Raw genomic sequence first — 18,730 nt, forward strand, 5'->3', positions numbered from 1 at the left:
GCAGAATTCTCTGCTTTTCTTCTATGAATGCTGACATCTGGGGGAAGCATTCTAGGTGGGTACTTACGACTGTGATCCTGCACATACTGAATCAGCTCGCATGTCTGCAGTTCAAAAATAAAACAGAAAGAATTAGCCAACAGACTGCCAGGTCCTGTGGTTGCACAGTAAATCAATGTCAAGGTAAAGGGGAGCTCAGGCTCTGCTGGAGTCAGAAGATACGTACGGAGAATGAAGCCAACCCTTTGGCCCCTTTCACGCCCTAGGGAAACAAAAGGAATGTGGTTTCATGACTCTAGACACACACAGCAAAATGTGCATCAACATTATGAAAAAGATAACTTCTTAACATTTTTATTCTAAGTGGGAGGGAAAAAAAATCATGTAGGATACTCATCACCTAATTAACATTATAAGGGGGAGAAACTATAAGAAGTGAGCCTCCAATGGTCACTTTCCTCCAGTCACATCTCTGGATGATAAGGGCTGTCCAGAAGCTAAGGATGGAGCTGACAATGTGATGCTGGTAGGGAGAGCCCTGGAGCAGGTCCTCGTCCTAGAAGCAGATGAGGCTGAGCCATCCCCTGCACCTGCCCTCCTTAGGGCAGAGGTTCCCAGACCCCCAGTGCTTTGCCTTGGCCACTGGGCAACTGCTGATCAGAACCTGAATCTCTTCCATCATCACTTGGATGACAAAGGGACCAGACTCAAACTGAACATCTGGAAATGGAATCCCAAATGTCCTCCCCAAGTGAGTTCATATATATATCTGGGTTTGGGATTGAATGAAGAAAGTGGAATTGGTTTTAATTTTGTGTGTTCAGTCCCATCTTTGGAACAGGAAGAATCTGGCTGCTCTCAGATTCAGGGAAAAATGCGATGGTACCCCACCTAAACTCCTGAAAAAAGTAAGTTCCATGTGAATGTGGTATTGATAACTTATTCACTTTTTAATTTCCCCTCCTTTTCTTTTACTCACTGATCACTTATTGAATATAAGGAAAGGGCAAGGATTGGGCAAATGAAGTTCACTGATAATTGAGAAATTTCATTTTAGATGAAATGAGAAATCTCTTTTCATTTCCTCCCTCAGTCGGCACTTTTTTCCTCCTCTCTTTCAGCACATAGAGAAGGAAAAAAAAGTGAAAATTGTTGCCAAATGGCAAACACAGAAAGCACACACATCTGGGCACTGAAGACGCAGGGCACTGATTTTTTACTTAGAAAAGGAGTGGGTATGATTTATGGGTTTTCAGCTTACCTTGCGTCCAGGAGGTCCCAGCTCCCCTGGGGATCCTGGCTCTCCTGGAAGCCCAGCAGACACCTCCAAGCAGAATTTACTTACTTTAAGATTATATTCATACATAGATGTTTGTGTGTTTGTGGGTGTGGGTGTTTTAAATTTCAAAGGCAATATATTTTCATTTTAGAAAATTAAAAGATTTCCAAAAGCACACAGAAAAAAAAAGAAAAAACAGCCCAAAAAACCTCAACAACCTCTTATCCTTGTTGACATTTTGGTACCTTTTCTTTTTGTCTTTTATATATTTATCCTTTTGGTATTAATCTTTACAGTTTTTAATATATTTTTTATACTTTTTCCTGTTGCCTTTTAAATTAAATACATATCTCTGGGCTTTTTCATGTTATTAAATACTCTTTTGCAAAAATCACCTTTCGTGGCTGCCAGAGTATTCCATTACATGGATATACCAAAATTTATTTAGTCAGTCCCTTGTTGTTGGCATTTAAATTTACTGTTGTTGTAATAAGCATGCCACTATAAAAGCTATATGTGCAATTCTGATTGTTTCCTTAGGGAAGATCAATAGAACTAGAATTGCTGGATCAAGGAAGAAATTTTCATCTAAATGAATTTTTATCTCAATTTATCTAACATTAGTGGATGACTAGACTGAAAAACAAACACCCAGAAAGACTAAAATTTAAATATAAAAAAGCTTGATACAACTACAACAACAACAAAAAAAAAACACTTAGCAACTGGCTGGAAATACCTGCAGCGAAATGGGGAATAACAGCAGTAAATAAAAACAACAGTTGTTGACTACTTACTTTATGTATGTACATTCAACAGTATAATTTATCAGAAAGCTAGAATTTAGTTTAAAAATTAGGACAATCCTCATTTGTTCATTCACAATGTCATGAGATTTATAACTTTTATGGGAATAAATACAAAGTTGTCTAAAATCAACTTAAGGGTGGGGGAGGGATGGATTGGAAGTTTGGGGTTAGCAGATGCAAACTATTTTATCTAGGATGGATAAACAACAAAGTCCTGCTCTATGACACAGGGAACTATATTTGACATCCTGTGATAAAAGCATAATGGAAAAGAATATGCAATAAGAATATATATGTGTATAACTGAATCACTTTGCTGTGTAGCAGAAATTAATACACACTGTAAATCGACTATGCCTCAAAAAATAAATTTAAAAAAACAAAATCAACTTATTTTGTAAAAGCGTTTCCTATGGAACAGCAAATAATTATTTATGTCCTTTGGGTCTTCCAATGATATTCACAGCATGCTGGGTTCAGTAAAACAAAAAAACAAAAAGCCAACAACCTTACCAATTGTATTTTATTTAGAAGCTATAGATTAATTTCCAGAGAAGAAATGGCAAACTGGACATTGGCCTTTATTTTACTCCCTTCCAGTGTCTTACGAAAATTATAGCAAACAGATTTTTTTTAAGGCAAAAAAATGACAAGCATGGGGAGAAGGAGAAAGGAGACAACAGCCATCAAGCTCCAGAGGCTGGGAAGCAGCCAAAGTGTTAAACGACTTAGCAGAGCTGAAGAAGCTGAATCATAGGGCAGCAGCAGGAAAAGCCAAGAATCTGTGTGTTTATTGCCAGAAGGTACCTCTTAGCAGTGGAGGTGAAGGAAGAGGGGCTGCATGAGGCAGATTATTTGCAGATCATTTTAGGAATCCCCAAGCCTCCTCTCCATCCTTTATAGTCAGGTGGATGTCCCTTCTTCCTCCCCAAGGGCAGAGGTAAAACCGAAGTGTCTGCAGTAGGAGACCCCAGGCAGAGCTGAGTGACAGAGGTGCCATCCAAAAAACCAGAGAGATCAAATGAAGGTTTGGAATAGATGTGAGACCCTAGAAAGCTGGCAGCCAGACCTTCACCCCCAGGCAAGAGCCTGAAAGAATCTCAGGGGAAACCAACTAGACAATGAGGACCAAAGATGCTGGTATCAGATATTTGCTAAATCACAGCTCATTCTTCAGTGAAACTTTCAGTAGATGAGCCCCACCCATGTCCTCAGGGCTGTGAATCTGACTTTTGGTTCTCAATTCTTATATATATATATATATATATAATACATTCTTTTCATATTCTTTTCCATCATGGTTTATTACATAATGATATTGAATATAGTTCCCTAGACTATACAGTATGACTTTGTTGTTTACCCCTTAATTCTTTTTTCCCCCATTGTTTTTTATGGCTGCCCCTGGGGCACATGGAAGTTCCCAAGATAGGGGTTAAATTGGAAGTATAGCTGCTGGTCTACACCACAGCCACAGCAACCAAGCTATATTTACCACCTATGCTGCAGCTTGCAGCAATGCTGGATCCTTAACCCACTGAGCAAGGCCAGGGATCAAACCTTCATCCTCATGGACACTACGTTAGGTTCCTAACTCACTGAGCCACAATAGGAACTCTTATGCCTCAATTTTTTTTAAATTTTTTTTTATTTTCCCACTGTACAGCAAGGGGATCAAGTTATCCTTACATGTATACATTACAATTACATTTTTTTCCCCACCCTTTGTTCTGTTGCAACATGAGTATCTAGACAAAGTTCTCAATGCTATTCAGCAGGACTCCTTGTAAATCTATTCTAAATTGTGTCTGATAAGCCCAATCTCAATTCTTAAATAGCAAGAATTATCCCATTCCCCAGACATGTGAGAAATAGAGACCAAAACAGAAAAAACAAAACAAAGCAAAAAAAAACAAAAACAAAAAGCAAAACCAACACACCAAAACACTCTGCAGGGAACAGACTATGTTGGGCAAAGACTTTATTTATTTTTTATAATGATTTTTATTTTTTCCATTATAGCTGATTTATAGTGTTCTGTCAATTTTCTACTGCACAGTGAGGTAACCCAGTCACACATACATGTACACACTTTTTTCTCACATTATCATGCTCCATCACAAGTGACCAGACATAGTTCCTAGTGCTATACAGCAGGATCCCATTGCTTATCCATTCCAAAAGCAACAGTTTGCATCTATTAACCCCAAATTCCCAGTCCCTCCCACTCCCTCTGCCTCCCTCTTGGCAATCACAAGTCTGTTCTCCATGGGCAAAGACTTTAAAAGTATGAATTTATATACTGAGAGAGATAAGAGATCTGTCAACCATAATAAAAGAATAGGATAGTATAAAAAAGGAATATTCAGAGAACAAAAATGAGGCTAGAAAATTAAACTAAGGAGTTCCTGTTGTGGCTCAGTGGAAATGAATCTGACTAGTATCCACAAGGATTCAGATTCGATCCCTGGTCTTGCTCAGTGGTTTGGGGATCTGGTATTGCTATGAGCTGCGATGTAGGCCAGTAGCTGTAGCTGAGACCTTCCATATGCCGCAACTGTGGTCCTAAAAAAAGCAAGAAAAAGGAAATTAAACTATGAGAGAAACATTGTAAGATAAAGTCAAAGAAAGTTCCCAGAAAGTAGAGCAAAAAGATAAACTCTAGAGAAAGAGGAGCTAAGTGGCAGAGGGATTTGATTGCCAGTTTTTCCTAACAAACCTTGTGAAATTGACTCTTTAAACTAGTAGTCCTTAATGGGGATGGAGTGGGGTGGATTTTGTGTCCCTCATGCCTACTGCTACTCCTGTGGGGACATTTGACAATGTCTGGGGACATTTTTGGTTGTCATTAATGGGCAGTGGGGGTGTGGCAATGCTGACATCTACTAAAGAGGCCAGGGATGCTGCTGAACATCCTACAATGCAGGACAGTCTCTACAACCAAGAATGATCCAGTCCCAAGTGTCAGTAGGGCTGGGGCTGAGGAACCCTGCTTTGAGGTACCTGCCTGTATAAAGCTGATACAAAGTATGTAAACCTGATACAAAGTATAAATACATACAAACAAGAGAAGTTAAAAATCAAATTTAAAAAAAAAAAAGTGCTTCCTGGAGTTCCTGTTGTAGCAGAGTGGAAACAATATGATCAGTATCCATGAGTGCTTAGAGAGACTGAATGCTTGGCTCAGTGCTTAGCCTCACTCAGTGGGCATTTCCGTGAGTTGTGGTGTAGGTCACAGACTCAGCTCGGATCCCCGGTTGCTGTGGCTGCAGCTCCGGTTTGACCCCTAGCCTGGGAACTTCCATATGCTGCGGGTGCGGCCCTAAAAAAAGCAAAGCAAAAAAAAAAAAAGAGATTCCATGTGGGGGCAGGGGTTGGGGAGCCAAGGTAAAGATTAGAAATCTTCAACTAGGGACGTAATCATTCCCAGAGAATTAAAGAGGTAGTCAAAGCTTCATCCCCGAAAATTTTTAATGGAACTTCCCATCTTTCAGAGGGAAAAACTTCAAATTCAAAAACACAGAGATGTAGAAAAGCCTCTTGGCAGGTGAAACAAGCAAGTGAAAACCAGTGATAAATTGTCCAATGTGGGAAAAAACATTCAAGTAACCAAAGGCCAAGAGAAAAAGATTATATATTTCCCACTAGTTTCTTCTTCTTCTTCTCCTCCTCCTCCCCCTCCCCCTCCTCCTCTCCTCCTTCTTCTTATTTTTTAATGATTAATGTGCCATTGGGCAGGGAGGGAACCCAAGAATCTGCTGACAGTGTTGGCATGCCTCCAGTGTTCAAGGGTGAACTGCTTCATTAACAAGTGAGGGAAAGGATCCAGAGATATTTCAATGCAGATGACATCTGGATTAATTTGAATTTCTTTCCCAATTAGCTTTCTAATTACAATACCACTCTTCATTTTTTTTTTATAGCAAAATTGTTACGGATAGTCATCCAAAAACGTGCATGAGGAATGGAATTATAGCCGGGAAAGAGAAGAATTATAGCCGGAAAGGAATGACAGCCTGCTTGGGAGAAGCAGGATGGAGGGAAAGAAGTTTATTTCATACCTCTAAAACCCATATAAATAATCTCTTCACATAAAGTTTGTTACACTTTGTAGGGAAAAAAAAAAAAAAACCTGACTGGAGTAAAACTAACTGTGGTGGCAAAGTTGAAAAACTACCTCAAGTATCAGTTTTTATCAGATAGTGTGTTGTTCTTTTCCAACTAATTGACATGGTGTGAAGAAGAGGTTTACCTGAATGGTATTCTTCTGAAGAAAAGAGACAACCTCTCAGGAGATAATGTCATTAAGACTGTGTCTTTCATAAAGTGCTCATCGCATTTTTTCATATGACACATATGAGTCAGCAGAGGCAAATCCATTCTTAATACACAGCAAGCTTGGGATGCTGATGTTTCTGAGAGTATAGGCGACTCACAGTGTCTGTTCTGGTACTTTCCTTTCTTTTCTCTTCCCTTCCTCCCCCCCCTCTCCCTTCCACTCTCTCTCCCTCCCTTCCTTCCTTTATTTCCACAGCATGCAGGAACTTGATGTGGGATCTCAGTTCCCAGATCAGGGATCGAACCCTGCAGCAGCGAAAGCACCAGGGAATAAAGACACATTCAGTTACATGATAAATGGAAGCTTTCTCAAGGAGCTCAAGAGACACTTTCTCTAGCTAAATGGGGCAAGGGTCACCTCTTTAAAGTAGTTAAAGATGAGATGCCAGTGGCCTTACTTAAATTACATGAAATCTGCTGGGGGATGGGATTAAATTGGCCGTGTTTTGTGGTGCAAAAACTGTTCTGGACCACAAGGACTCCTTAAGAAACAACAGCACTGACCTAACCAGTGTTCAGATTGTACCTTGGCAGCCAGAACAGATGAACTTGGTCACTAAGAGCCAGGAGTCACTTGCCTTATAAGGATGAGTAAAATAGCCATGTCCCCACCCCTAGTTTCCCTTAGTAAAAAACACATTTTACAAGACTTTGGGACCAGGTGACAACTCAAATGACTGTAAAAGCATGAAAAAGGACTTCCCCAAATAGCCGAGACTATAAGGCTTTGCAGCCTAAGAAGCTTACCGTCTTGCCTGTAGCTCCCTTGGGTCCAGTTTCTCCTGGACTCCCAGGGTCCCCAATCTCACCCTAAATAATTTCAGAAGAATAAAATGAAATGGTTATTAAACTCAAAGAGAGATATTTCAATGTGTTTAAAAATTGATTCCAGGGAACTATATCCAGTCTTCTGGGATAAACCATAACGGAAAATAATGGGAAAAAGGACTGTATATATGTGTATAACTGAGTCACTTTGCTGAACAGCAGAAATTAGCACATAATTGTAAATCAATTATACGTTAATAAAAATAAATTAAAACTTATTCCAGGAGTTCCCGTCATGGAGCAGTGGAAACAAATCTGACTAGGAACCATGAGGTTTCGGGTTTGATCCCTGGCCTCACTCAGTGGGTTGGGGATCTGGTGTTGCCATGAGTTGTGGTGTAGGTCGCAGACGTGGCTCAGATCTGGCGTTGCTGTGGCTGTGACATAGGCAGCACCAGCTCCGATTAGATCCCTGGCCTGGGAACCGCCACATGCCTCGGGTTCGGCTCTAAAAAAAAGGGACAAAAAAAGACCAAAAACAAAAACAAAACAAAACAATAACAACAAAAAAACTGCTTCCAACATGAAGACATTTTTTTTTCATGAATATTTTTAGCTTCTTTGAAGTGTCTCCCCTTAACAACCCCTCATTTTTTTAGTTCTCAACATGGGACACTGCAGTCTCACTGTTTTATTTCTCTGTCTCTGCAGCTACAACATAGCCTCCATGGAGACATGAACAGTGCCCTTTATTTTGTCCCCTGATCTTATCATAGGACCTGAATTTACAGGCCTCAGAGAATGTTTCTGGCAGAAATGAAAGCCTTAAGGTAGAGGACATTATTGATTACTTATTATCTGAAGGTGATTTATAAACACATTGGGAGAGTTGAGCCAAGTGAAATTGGGGAATTTTGATTTTCCTTATATTTTACCTCCCTTCAAGCAAAGAAGAAAATACAGATGATAGAGGGGAAGGAGTGCATACGAGGAGAAAAATAAGGATTTCGCCCTTTATTTAAGAATTTAAAAAGTAGAAATATTTTTTGAAAAGCATGCTTCTTTACTAGCTCCTTTATTCATAAAGGAATCTAACAATACATTAAAAAGATCACACACCATGATTAAGTGGGATTTATTCCAGGGATGCAAGGATTCTTCGATATCTGCAAATCACTGTAATATACCACATCAAAAAACTGAGGAATAAAAACCATATGTTCATCTCAATAGACTCAAAAAGAGCTTTTGACAAAATTCAACATCCAGGGAGTTCTGCTGTGGCTCAGCGGGTTACGAACCCAACTAGTATCTATGAGGATGTGGGTTCAATCCCTGGCCTTGCTCAGTGAGTTAAGAATCTGGTGTTGCCTTGAGCTGTGTTATAGGTTGAAGACACAGCTCGGATCCCGTGTTGCTGTGGCTGTGGTGTAGGCCGGCAGCTGCGGCTCCTATTTGACCCCTAGCCTGGGAATTTCCATATGCCACATGTGTGGCCCTAAAAAGCAAATAAATAAATAAAAATTCAATATTCATTTTGAAACACACTCTCCAGAATGTGGGCACAGAGGGAACCTATCTCAACATAATAAAGGCCATAGATGACCTTTATATATGGATCCATAGCTAACATCATACTCTTTTTATTCCTTTCAATTTATACCCTTCTATTGTCCTATGATATATTTTATAAGCCCAGGAGTATTTCTGATGGATCTCTAGTTAGTATGAAGCACACGTACCTTAAGTCCAATTTCTCCAGGGAATCCCTCTTGGCCCTATAATTGACAGAGAAAATTAATATACACACATATCACCAGGATAGGTTTATACTGACTTTAATTTTGCCTGCAGCCTTATTTAGTTTAAGTGCCTCTGAATTAAGGAAGGACCAAAACAATTGAAAATGAAACTGTAGAGCATGATTTGAGAAACTAACTCCAATTTCTAAATTAAACTATTTACTGGTCTCACCAAAATATCGTGACCACCTAAGCTAAGTGGGTAATTGCACGCATCTGAGGAATTACAAATAAGCTTGCCTTTGACTGTAGGTATTCATCAGGATAGCTGGTGATCTGGAACTCTGAAACAGTCTTCTTCTTTTTTTTTTTTTTTTTTTCCCCTTTTAGGGCTGCACTTGACCACATAGAAGTCGGGTTCTATCCTCATGGATACTAGTTGGGTTCGTTTCTGCTGAGCCACAATGGGAACTCCAGAAACAGTCTTCCTAAAATGGATTTCAATGGAGAAATTGGCAAACCTGCCATGTAAATCTGATCATTTGTTTTCTGGTCCTCTATCTTACTCTGGCCACAGACTATAGTTGAAGAGGTCTGATAATCCTCACTTGATGAAAAAGCATTTATTTCAGTTAAAGTTTATTTTCTGATTAAAAGTAATATCTCTTCAAATGAATTTAAAATACACAGGAATAGAAAGTAGAAAAATCACCCAAATCTCACTTCCCAGCAAGTGATACTATAAATATATTGTCCTATTTTCTTCTTAAAATGCATTTCAGCACAATTGGGATAAATGTTTTTTCTTACAATGTTCTGATTTTTTACTTGACATTGTCACATAAGTTCTATACAATTATATATAAACTTACACATTCTTCTTAAAGAGTGGCTAAAATTCCAATTCTATAGGATACCTAAGAGCTCCCTTTTTAAAAATCAAATATTAAAGCTGTTTTCAGTTCCCGTCATGGCTCAGTGGTTAACGAATCCAACTAGGAACGATGAGGTTGTGGGTTCGATCCCTGGCCTTGCTCAGTGGGTTAAGGATCCAGCGTTGCCGTGAACTGTGGTGTAGGTTGCAGATGCGGCTCAGATCTGGCGTTGCTGTGGCTCTGGCATAGGCTGGCAGCTACAGCTCCGATTGGACCCCTAGCCTGGGAAACTCCATATGCTGCAGGTGTGGCCCTAGGGGGAAAAAAAAAAGACAAAAAAAAAAAAAAAAACTGTTTTCAATTATTATCTATTATTCTTATTTTTTCGTCTTTTGTCTTTTTAGGGCCGCTCACGCAGCACACGGGGGTTCCCAGGCTAGGGGTCTAATCAGAGCCACAGCAACACCAGATCTGAGCCGGGTCTGAGACCTACACCACAGCTCATGGCAACGTTGGATCCTTAACCCGCTGAGCAGGGCCAGGGATCGAACCCACAACCTCATGCTTCCTAGTCAGATTTGTTTCCATTGTGCCACGACGGGAACTCCCCAATTATTATCTATGCTAATGAAAATTTCACTGGAAATTCTTTGTTCCTCAGTTTTTGTTTTTTGAGAAGTTTTAGCTTTGGGGGGGTTTGTTTATTCTTCCATGATTCCCTTGCACCATTCTTGTTGGTATTTCACTTGGAATTACACACTGATCCTTATAACATTTTAGACTTTCCAACAGGATCTTGGTATGTCTCTGTTCATTGAAATTTTATATCTCAATAATTTTTGCTATAGTTCTGGAACATTTTTGCAGAAAGGATTTCTTAACTACATTATATTTTTGTGGATATTGTTATTATGTTTTCTAAGTGGTTATTTTTGGCATATAGAAATCACTGCTTTTGGTAAATTTGTCTATCTTACTTCCTGACGCTTAAATATTTAGTGGCAATATACAGTTATAGTTTGATATAAAATTAATTTTGGAGAGGCAGCTTGGCCCATTGCATTTGGAAAGGCCCTGTAAAACTTTTTACTATTGGTTAAAGTAAACACAATCAGTGGAAGACAAATTTTGGAATGCTCCCATGCTTAGAAGCACAGAGCTTCTAAGATTAGACACTTTTTCAGGCTGGAACAAGTCTGGCCCTGCCTGTGCATCTCTGCAAAGAACAGAAAAGTCATTTCAAGTTTTGACTGTTGCCTGTAACTTCAACCATCAAATTATATTCCCCAAAACATATCAGCAAGTAAATGACCAAAATCTACCTCTAAAAGTCCAAGACCACCTTATTCACTGTTTCTTTTTTTTCTCTTTAATGTTGCCCCAAAAAAGCAACAATAAATAAATGGAAACGTGCAGCTTTCAGCTGATGTGTCTTACCTTTGCTCCTTTATTTCCGATGCCACCATAACCTGGGTTGCCATCATCACCCTGTCAACAAAGCAATTATTTACAAACATCCCTGACTATAGACAACTGGCAAAGTAGATAGCCAATTTTGGGATTTGATTAGGAAAAATTAGGCTGCTCCTCTGGGGCAGGTGACAGGGGCACTAAAGGGAATGCTCAATAACATAGACAATACACTGTTCCTTCACCTCATTTATCTCATCTGGAAAAGGGGAATAAGAATTATAGCTGCTCTTGGTGTTTCGAGGATTAAATGAGAAAATTTCAGGTGTTTGCTAATCTTAATTAAAGGAGGTAGAAGTGTTACTCCTCCTGGATGACATTTGTATTTTAATACCTAAGCTCAAATCCATGTTCAGTTGGCTAGATAAAAGTAAGATCTCCCAAAGGCCTGGGCATTGGCTACTGTCAGAGCCCTGTAGAGGCCTTAGTGAGAAGTCCCGCGCTCTGGGGGAAGGGCAGGCTGAGTTTCCCATGAATGGGTTTAGATGGGAGGAAAGAATGGAAAAAGGGTTCCAGTTTGGTCCATTTTCACATTTGGCTTTAAGAGTATCCTGGCCAGGAAATTTGGTACCTGAGAATTTGTCACCTTGGAGAAGCTGGCCAAAAAGAAGAGACGATCTCAATTTCCAGAAAGCCACACAGCTAGGCTGGGATGTTATTTTCCACACTCTCTTCGGAGAGCCACCCCTGATATCTACCTGGAACTTTCATCTTTCTTTTCTTTTAAGTCTTGTTATGGCTGCACCTCTGGCACATGGAAGTTCTCAGGCTAGGGGCTGAATTGGAGCTACAGTTGCCGGCCTACACCACAGCCACAGCAATACCAGATCCGAGCTGCGTCTGTGACCTACACCACTGCTCATGGCAATACCTGATCTTCAACACGCTGAGCAAGGCTAGGGATTGAAATTGAGTCCTCATGGATACTAGTCAGGTTCATTACCACTGAGCCACTACGGAATTCCCTTGAACTTTTATCTTGAACTAAAAGATTCCAAGAGCCAGATAAAAAGTAGGGATAAAACACAAACCGTCAAGCCTCGAGGACCTGGAAGACCAATGGCTCCCTTTTCTCCCAGAAGGCCAGGTTCTCCCTGTCAAACAAAACAATGAAATGTGTCCTTAGTACGTTGTTTTTGTAAAGGGAATTAGAAATGATGGCACTAAGACAAGAATTTTCAATTGCATCCATGTGTGTCACAGTGATAATGGGTTTGTGGCCAGAACTGTGAGTGTGTAACAATACAAGCGAAATGGTGAGTGAAGCCCCCTCCATTGATAAATGAAACTCCCGCAAGTCTGATGTACTGTTTAGTGCAAGCTGCCATCTCAGCAGCACAGTGCCATGAGCCACACCCTTGGAAACATCTTACTATGAGTCAAAGAAGTGGCTCTGAACTGTTTGAAAAAATGAACAAAACTGTTTTCCATGATGATCCATGCAAATCATCTGGCTGCTGCAGAAACAACAGACTCATGAATCTACTTTTAATCAAAATAACTAAGGTAGCACGACATCCCTGGAAACAATTTCTGACTTGTAGAATGTGTACTGTGGGTTATAAATCAACTTCAGTATTACACTGAGGAAATCCAGCTATTTGGGCAAGTTAACATAAGTTTACAAAAGAAGGTTAACTCCTTTTCTTAAACAAACAAACAAACAAACAAAAAAAAAACAAACTTTTTTTTTTGGCTGCGCCCACAGCATACAGAAATTCCAGTGCCAGGGATTGAACCCATGCCACAGCAGTGACCTGAGCCACTGGAGAAATAATGCTAGATCCTTAACCCACTGTACCACAAGAGAACTCCAAATAAATAAATAAAAATCTAAACTTTTAAAGTTTAGATTTTAAATTTCCATAAATGTTGTAAAGATGGTACAGAGACTTCCTATATACATATCTAGCCTCTCCCTCTCATTAATATCACATTTATTATAGGTGTAGCAGACTTCTGTCTCAACAAATAAATGAAAACTGACTCATTAACAAAAGCCCATGCTTTATTCAGATTTCCTTAGTTTTTACCTAGTCTCCTTTTCCTAGATCTAATCTCCCAACTCACGTATCCTTAGCCTCCTCTAGAATGGGACAGTTTATCAGGTTTTCTGGATTCGGACAACCTTGACAGTTCTCAGAAGTACTGGTCAGGTATTTTGTAGAGTACACCGCAACTGGTGTTTGTCTGATGTTTTTCTCATGATTATGTTAGGTTTTATGAGTTTGGGGAGAAAAGACCACAGAGGTGAAGGGCCCTTCTCATTGCATCATATCAAGAGTATAGCCATCCTGTCAACATGGCTGTCACTATTGATGGTGATCTTGACTGAGCTGGCTGAGGCAGGGCTGGCCAAGTTCTTCCACCATCTAAATCTTCCCCCCTCTCCTTTCCATAAAGCACTCTTTGGGAGAAAGAATGTGGAGTGTGGGCAGCCTACACTGGAGGAGTGGGAGTGGTTAGCTCATTGCATAGAGGACAGCTCAGGACATAGAGACAACACAGTATATATGAGGAGTACAAATGGACAAATGTCCACCAGCATCAACCCCTTGGGGGAAAGAGAATAGGGCTCCATGGAAGGGAAGCAGAAGATGACCTGCCCTGATGCCTTTCTTTCAAGGCAGTGGCCTCCAAAGTGGGCTCTGGGGGCCAGCTGCTTCCCAATACCTGGGCTCCACACGCAAAAGAAAATTTCTGGACCCATGCCATCAGTAGCAGTCTGGTAATGGAGCCCAGGGATATATTTTTTATAAATAGGCTTCTCAGTGGATTTGAGAACATCTACTTTAAAGTAGGGAGACAAAGGAAGCCATAAAGCTTGTTCAGGGTCAAACATTTCGTTACTGGTTGCAGCCAGGTATTGAGCCCAGGACTGATTGCTGAGTTGCCTGCCCCCCTGGGGACTTAAGCTTAATGCAGTAAGGCGGAGTGTCTGGGCCTTTCTTACTCTTTATGTGTCCCTCAGAGAAGATTATTTTTCTCTTTTTATTTAGTTATTTAATTTACTTATTTGCTTACTTACTGATTTAATGGAATCATTTTTCATCCCCCCCAAACATCCACTCATGGGATTTTTCTCAATCCTATTCTTTTACACTATTTCTTCGATCTAAATTCCCCACGCTCCCTCTCTGTCTGCCAAACACTTTCTATCTTCTAAGCTCAAAGTCTGTATACTCTATGCTACCTCTTGTCCCAGCCCAGAAGTACTTCTCTTATCTAGTACTGTGTTTAAACTTCCATTGCAGTTTCCTATCCCCGACAAGTACTTTATGTCATGGATTAGTATCTTAAAAATGTTCTCAATTCTTAAATGTATTTATAATTACATAACTCAGGAATTTCTTTCATTAAACAAATATTTAATGGGCACTTACTATGTGTCAGGTACTGTTCTAAGCTCTGGGGATGCATGAGTGAGCAAAACAGACAAAGATCTCTGCTCTCCTGGAGCTCACCTTAGTTCAGCTGAACGCCAGGATAGTGCCTCTGTCCTTAAAGATATTCAGCAAAGGTTAGTATGAATGGAGGAAAGAAATGAAGAATAAAGGAAAAGAAGGAGGGAGGGGGGAGAAAGGAAGGCTTGCTCCAGAATAGTTCCCGTTCCCTAAGATCCATCAGCTCGGGTTGGGTGTCACCCCCCTCATGAGATGATGCTGAGCTGGATTCCCTGACCTCATCTGGGTCCCCATCCACATCCTTAGATGTTGCTGGCTCTCTAAGAATCAAGCAAGGGTACAGGGGCAGTGAGATGATATATTCTTCTTTGTGTTGAAAGGACTCTGGATAATATAAGCAGACATAACTTCCCTCGAGGAGAAGATCTCAGCTTTGGTGGGTATGAAGAATGTGACCTACTTTATTTCCTTGGCTTCCCAAACGGCCTTGAATCCCTGCCTCTCCTGCTGGTCCTGGAAGCCCCTGAAACAAACACACACACAAAAATCAAGGACTGCAAATATAGAACATAAAGCAACTTTCCTTTAAACCTTTTGCGTCTCTTCTAAGAGGAAAATGAACCACAGATGGGAAAAGAGTTATGGTTTTATTGTTTCTCGCTCTGGAAAAAAGCCTCACAGCTGTCAAATAAAGACCAGCAAATAAAAGAAATTTAATAAAATAATTCATGCCAGATGTTGTCTAAATGACTGTATTTCCCTCTGAGTCTTCCCTTCCAAAAAGACTAGGTTTTCACTATTTTGCTATTAAGAGCAGATGTTGCTAAAATGTCTAACATTTTAAGAAAGCATTTTATATGACATTTGCCTTGAACTATAATATTCCTGGTTCATTTTGGTAGAAAGAATGCCATGTTGTTGTTTATTTGCACATAATATGGTTAGTACAATAGCAAACTCAAGAAGCTTTACTAAGAATAATTAGCACTAATAAGATGTTCAGATGGTACAAGAGAAAATAATTTTCTCTTTCCTAGCAGTAAGTTAGAAAAGTAAATATAAATAAATTTCCATTTACTAATAAGAGAAAAAACTAAAATAGAGTAAGTGTAACAAGATTACCTAAAGACCCAAAGACCTACATAAAGAAAGCTTTAAGATTTTATTGAAGAACATAAATACAAAACCTAAACGAATGGATAAACATAACTGTGCATCAATACAGAAAATCTATTTGATATAATAGAAGTCTCTCCATTAGTCTAGAACAGCTTTAAAAATCCCAATTTGGAGGCAGCCCAACTGCCTTCCTATGTTACTAATACTTGACATCAGGTTTTTTCCTTTGGGATATCCAAACATGTAACAACAGAAATCTTATTTGGTTAAACTGTTTATAGGTACTTGTAAATAATCCAAACACCAGTGAACCGAAATCATTTTCACAATTTTTTTTTGCCATGGTTACTATAATTTAAAAAATAAATAAATCAAATGTAATAAGCATGATACATTAGCTTTGTTCAGAAGAAAAAAATTAACCTTAACTTTCTCATCTTTTAAAAAATTAGATATGTAATGAGTTAGACATTAAAAAACTCCTAATAGGAAAGATAGCTGAACAATGTATTGGTTACCAGCGAAGATAGTAATGATTTTTCCACAACCTTCCATTTTCCCTCTCTCCTTCATCTTTTTTTTTTTTTTTGTAGGTCCTTGAATTTTATTTATTTACATTTTTTAAATAGTTATTTCCTCAATACAATTTTTTTCCCTACTGTACAGCATGGTGAACCAGTTACACATAAATGTACACATTCTATTTTCGCACATTATCATGCTCCATCTTAAAGAAGAGTTTCAACTTCTTCTCCCTCCACAGCTCTTAACCCCTTCCCGTCTAACTTTCACTTCCATTCCTGCATGGAGCTTCCCAGACCGGCATGTTCAATCTGGGTAACTTTTATCAGTTCTTATCCTCTTTGTATTATTAATTAATTAATTACAGTATAGTTGATTTACAGTATTGTGTCAATTTCGGCTATTTAGCATAGTGACCCTGTCACACATATATGCACATTTTTTTATGTATAGGACCTCGTTGTTTAGCCATTCTAAATATAACCTACCTACAAAACAGAAACAGACTCAGAGACATAGAGAACAGACTTGTGGTTGCCCAGGGGGAGGAGGGAGTGGGATGGATGGGAGTTTGGGGTTGTAGATGCAAACTACTACCTTCTTTGAATTTAAAGGAAAGTCTCCATTCTTTGAAACTTTTCCATTAACTTCTGTAACACCAATTTACCGTGGTCTTTCTGACCCCTCTCTGATCTTTTCTCAGGAAAGTTTGAAGACTCCCTTTCTTCTATTTGCTTCTTGAATTGCCGTGGTCCCCAGGGCTCCTCTGAACTTACCTTCTCACTTCATCCTCCTTCCTGAATGACACCCCCATAGATTCACATACCACTTCTACAAAATGATTTCTAGATATGCTGCCCCGGTCCAAATTACTCAACTGAACAGTGGACTCATCTATTAAAATGCCTATTGGGTATTTCATAGGGATTAATGACCAAAAATCATCATATTTACCACAAGTAATGCTCAGTTCCATATTCTTTTCGTAAGGAATGCCACCCTTTACTTCCCCTGAAATCTAAGCATCATCCCAGACTCTTCCCTCTAGGTCATCTCTCACAATCAATCAGCTCCAAGCCCTATAGATTTTGTCTCCAATCTGTATCCATATCCTTCCATTCCCATGGCCATCACCTAACCTCAGGCCCCTCTCGCATTTCGCCTAAATTCCTGGCTTCCCTGACTGTAGACTGGCCTCTCTCTAAATCATTCTCCTTTCCTTTTGAAGAAAAGGTCAGGCTGAAATTCATTCTGAGTAGCTTTCAGAATAAAGTTGAGAGTCGTATTAATATTAAAATCCCTCAAAATGTGGGTATTGCATTCCTCTGTAGTCACCTGTGACTACTTCAAATACTCTATGTTCATGCTCATCAAACCATCTGAAGTCTCCAAATATTTCTTGTTGTCTTATATCTCTGAACATATGCAATTTCTCCCTTTAGCTATTCCACTTTCCCATCTAGGGAGAGGAATAATCACCCCTTCCTGAAAATCTTACTTTTATCATCATTGTTTCAAGAAGATGACATGAACCCCTCTGGCTGTACTGGGTCTTATAACTGTCCCACAGATTCCTTTACTCTGTATGTAGTTGTCCATTTATTTCTCTCTCTCATCTACTAGGTACCAGACTCCTTGAAGCAAGGGGCACATTTTATTGACTTCATATCTCTTAAGCTTATGTAGGACTGGTCAGTTTACCCATCCATTCCCCTATCTGTCCCATCCACTGGTCTAGGGATGGTTCCCAAGAGGGATGAAATAGTGTGTTTAATTTGTTGGTTTTCCATGCAAAATTTTCATGTACTTCACAGAAGGATGAAGTATAGAGATTTTAATTGTCCTTGACAATAAGGGGTTATTGAAAGTTTTGCTTAAAAGCTCATTTTTGTGCTTACTTCTGACATAATGAGCTCCATGAGATGAAGGAGATTTCTGAGAAATTACATCATGTGCAGTTCCCTCAAGCACACACAAGCACAATGAGAGATCATGTAATTTGAAAGTCCTCCAAATAAAAGATTTCTTGGATGGATAGATGGACGGATAGATACAGACAGTTCTGTAAGTTCTGTAGAGCATCAGAAAACCTGATACTATTTCCTATACAGGATCATACAAAGTACAAAACTGGGGTTTGTGATGGCTTGAATGGGACTCAAGCTTCAGTCAACTGTTACCCAGATATATTACCTACTTGAATACTGCTGGTTGTAAAAGGAACTATGTTTCTAAGAGAAAGAAGAAAAATTCCCTGCCACCTCTAAGACATCAAAAGTCAAAAAGGTTGCCTTGATCTGAGATCAAGAGAAGCTGTGAGGTATAAAGAGGAGCTCAGGACATTTAATGGGAAAGATCATTAGGTAAGGGTCAAATCTCCATTGGCTTTGCTGTAATGGTGGCC

The 18,730-nt window shown here is 39.5% G+C and overlaps 1 protein-coding gene across 1 annotated transcript in view; it reads right to left on the minus strand.

Moving 5' to 3' along the window:
• COL6A6 (collagen type VI alpha 6 chain) overlaps window positions 1-18,730 on the minus strand; it is a 168,494-nt gene that overhangs the window by 34,519 nt on the left and 115,245 nt on the right. Inside the window, 8 exon segments of the mRNA XM_021071331.1 lie at window positions 68-104; window positions 227-262; window positions 1,262-1,324; window positions 7,174-7,236; window positions 8,937-8,972; window positions 11,249-11,299; window positions 12,313-12,375; window positions 15,146-15,208. Of these exon segments, the coding sequence (XP_020926990.1) occupies window positions 68-104; window positions 227-262; window positions 1,262-1,324; window positions 7,174-7,236; window positions 8,937-8,972; window positions 11,249-11,299; window positions 12,313-12,375; window positions 15,146-15,208 (412 nt within the window).

This window comes from Sus scrofa, chromosome 13 (genome assembly GCF_000003025.6).
Source record: "Sus scrofa isolate TJ Tabasco breed Duroc chromosome 13, Sscrofa11.1, whole genome shotgun sequence".
In the NCBI taxonomy this organism is placed as follows: domain Eukaryota; kingdom Metazoa; phylum Chordata; class Mammalia; order Artiodactyla; family Suidae; genus Sus; species Sus scrofa.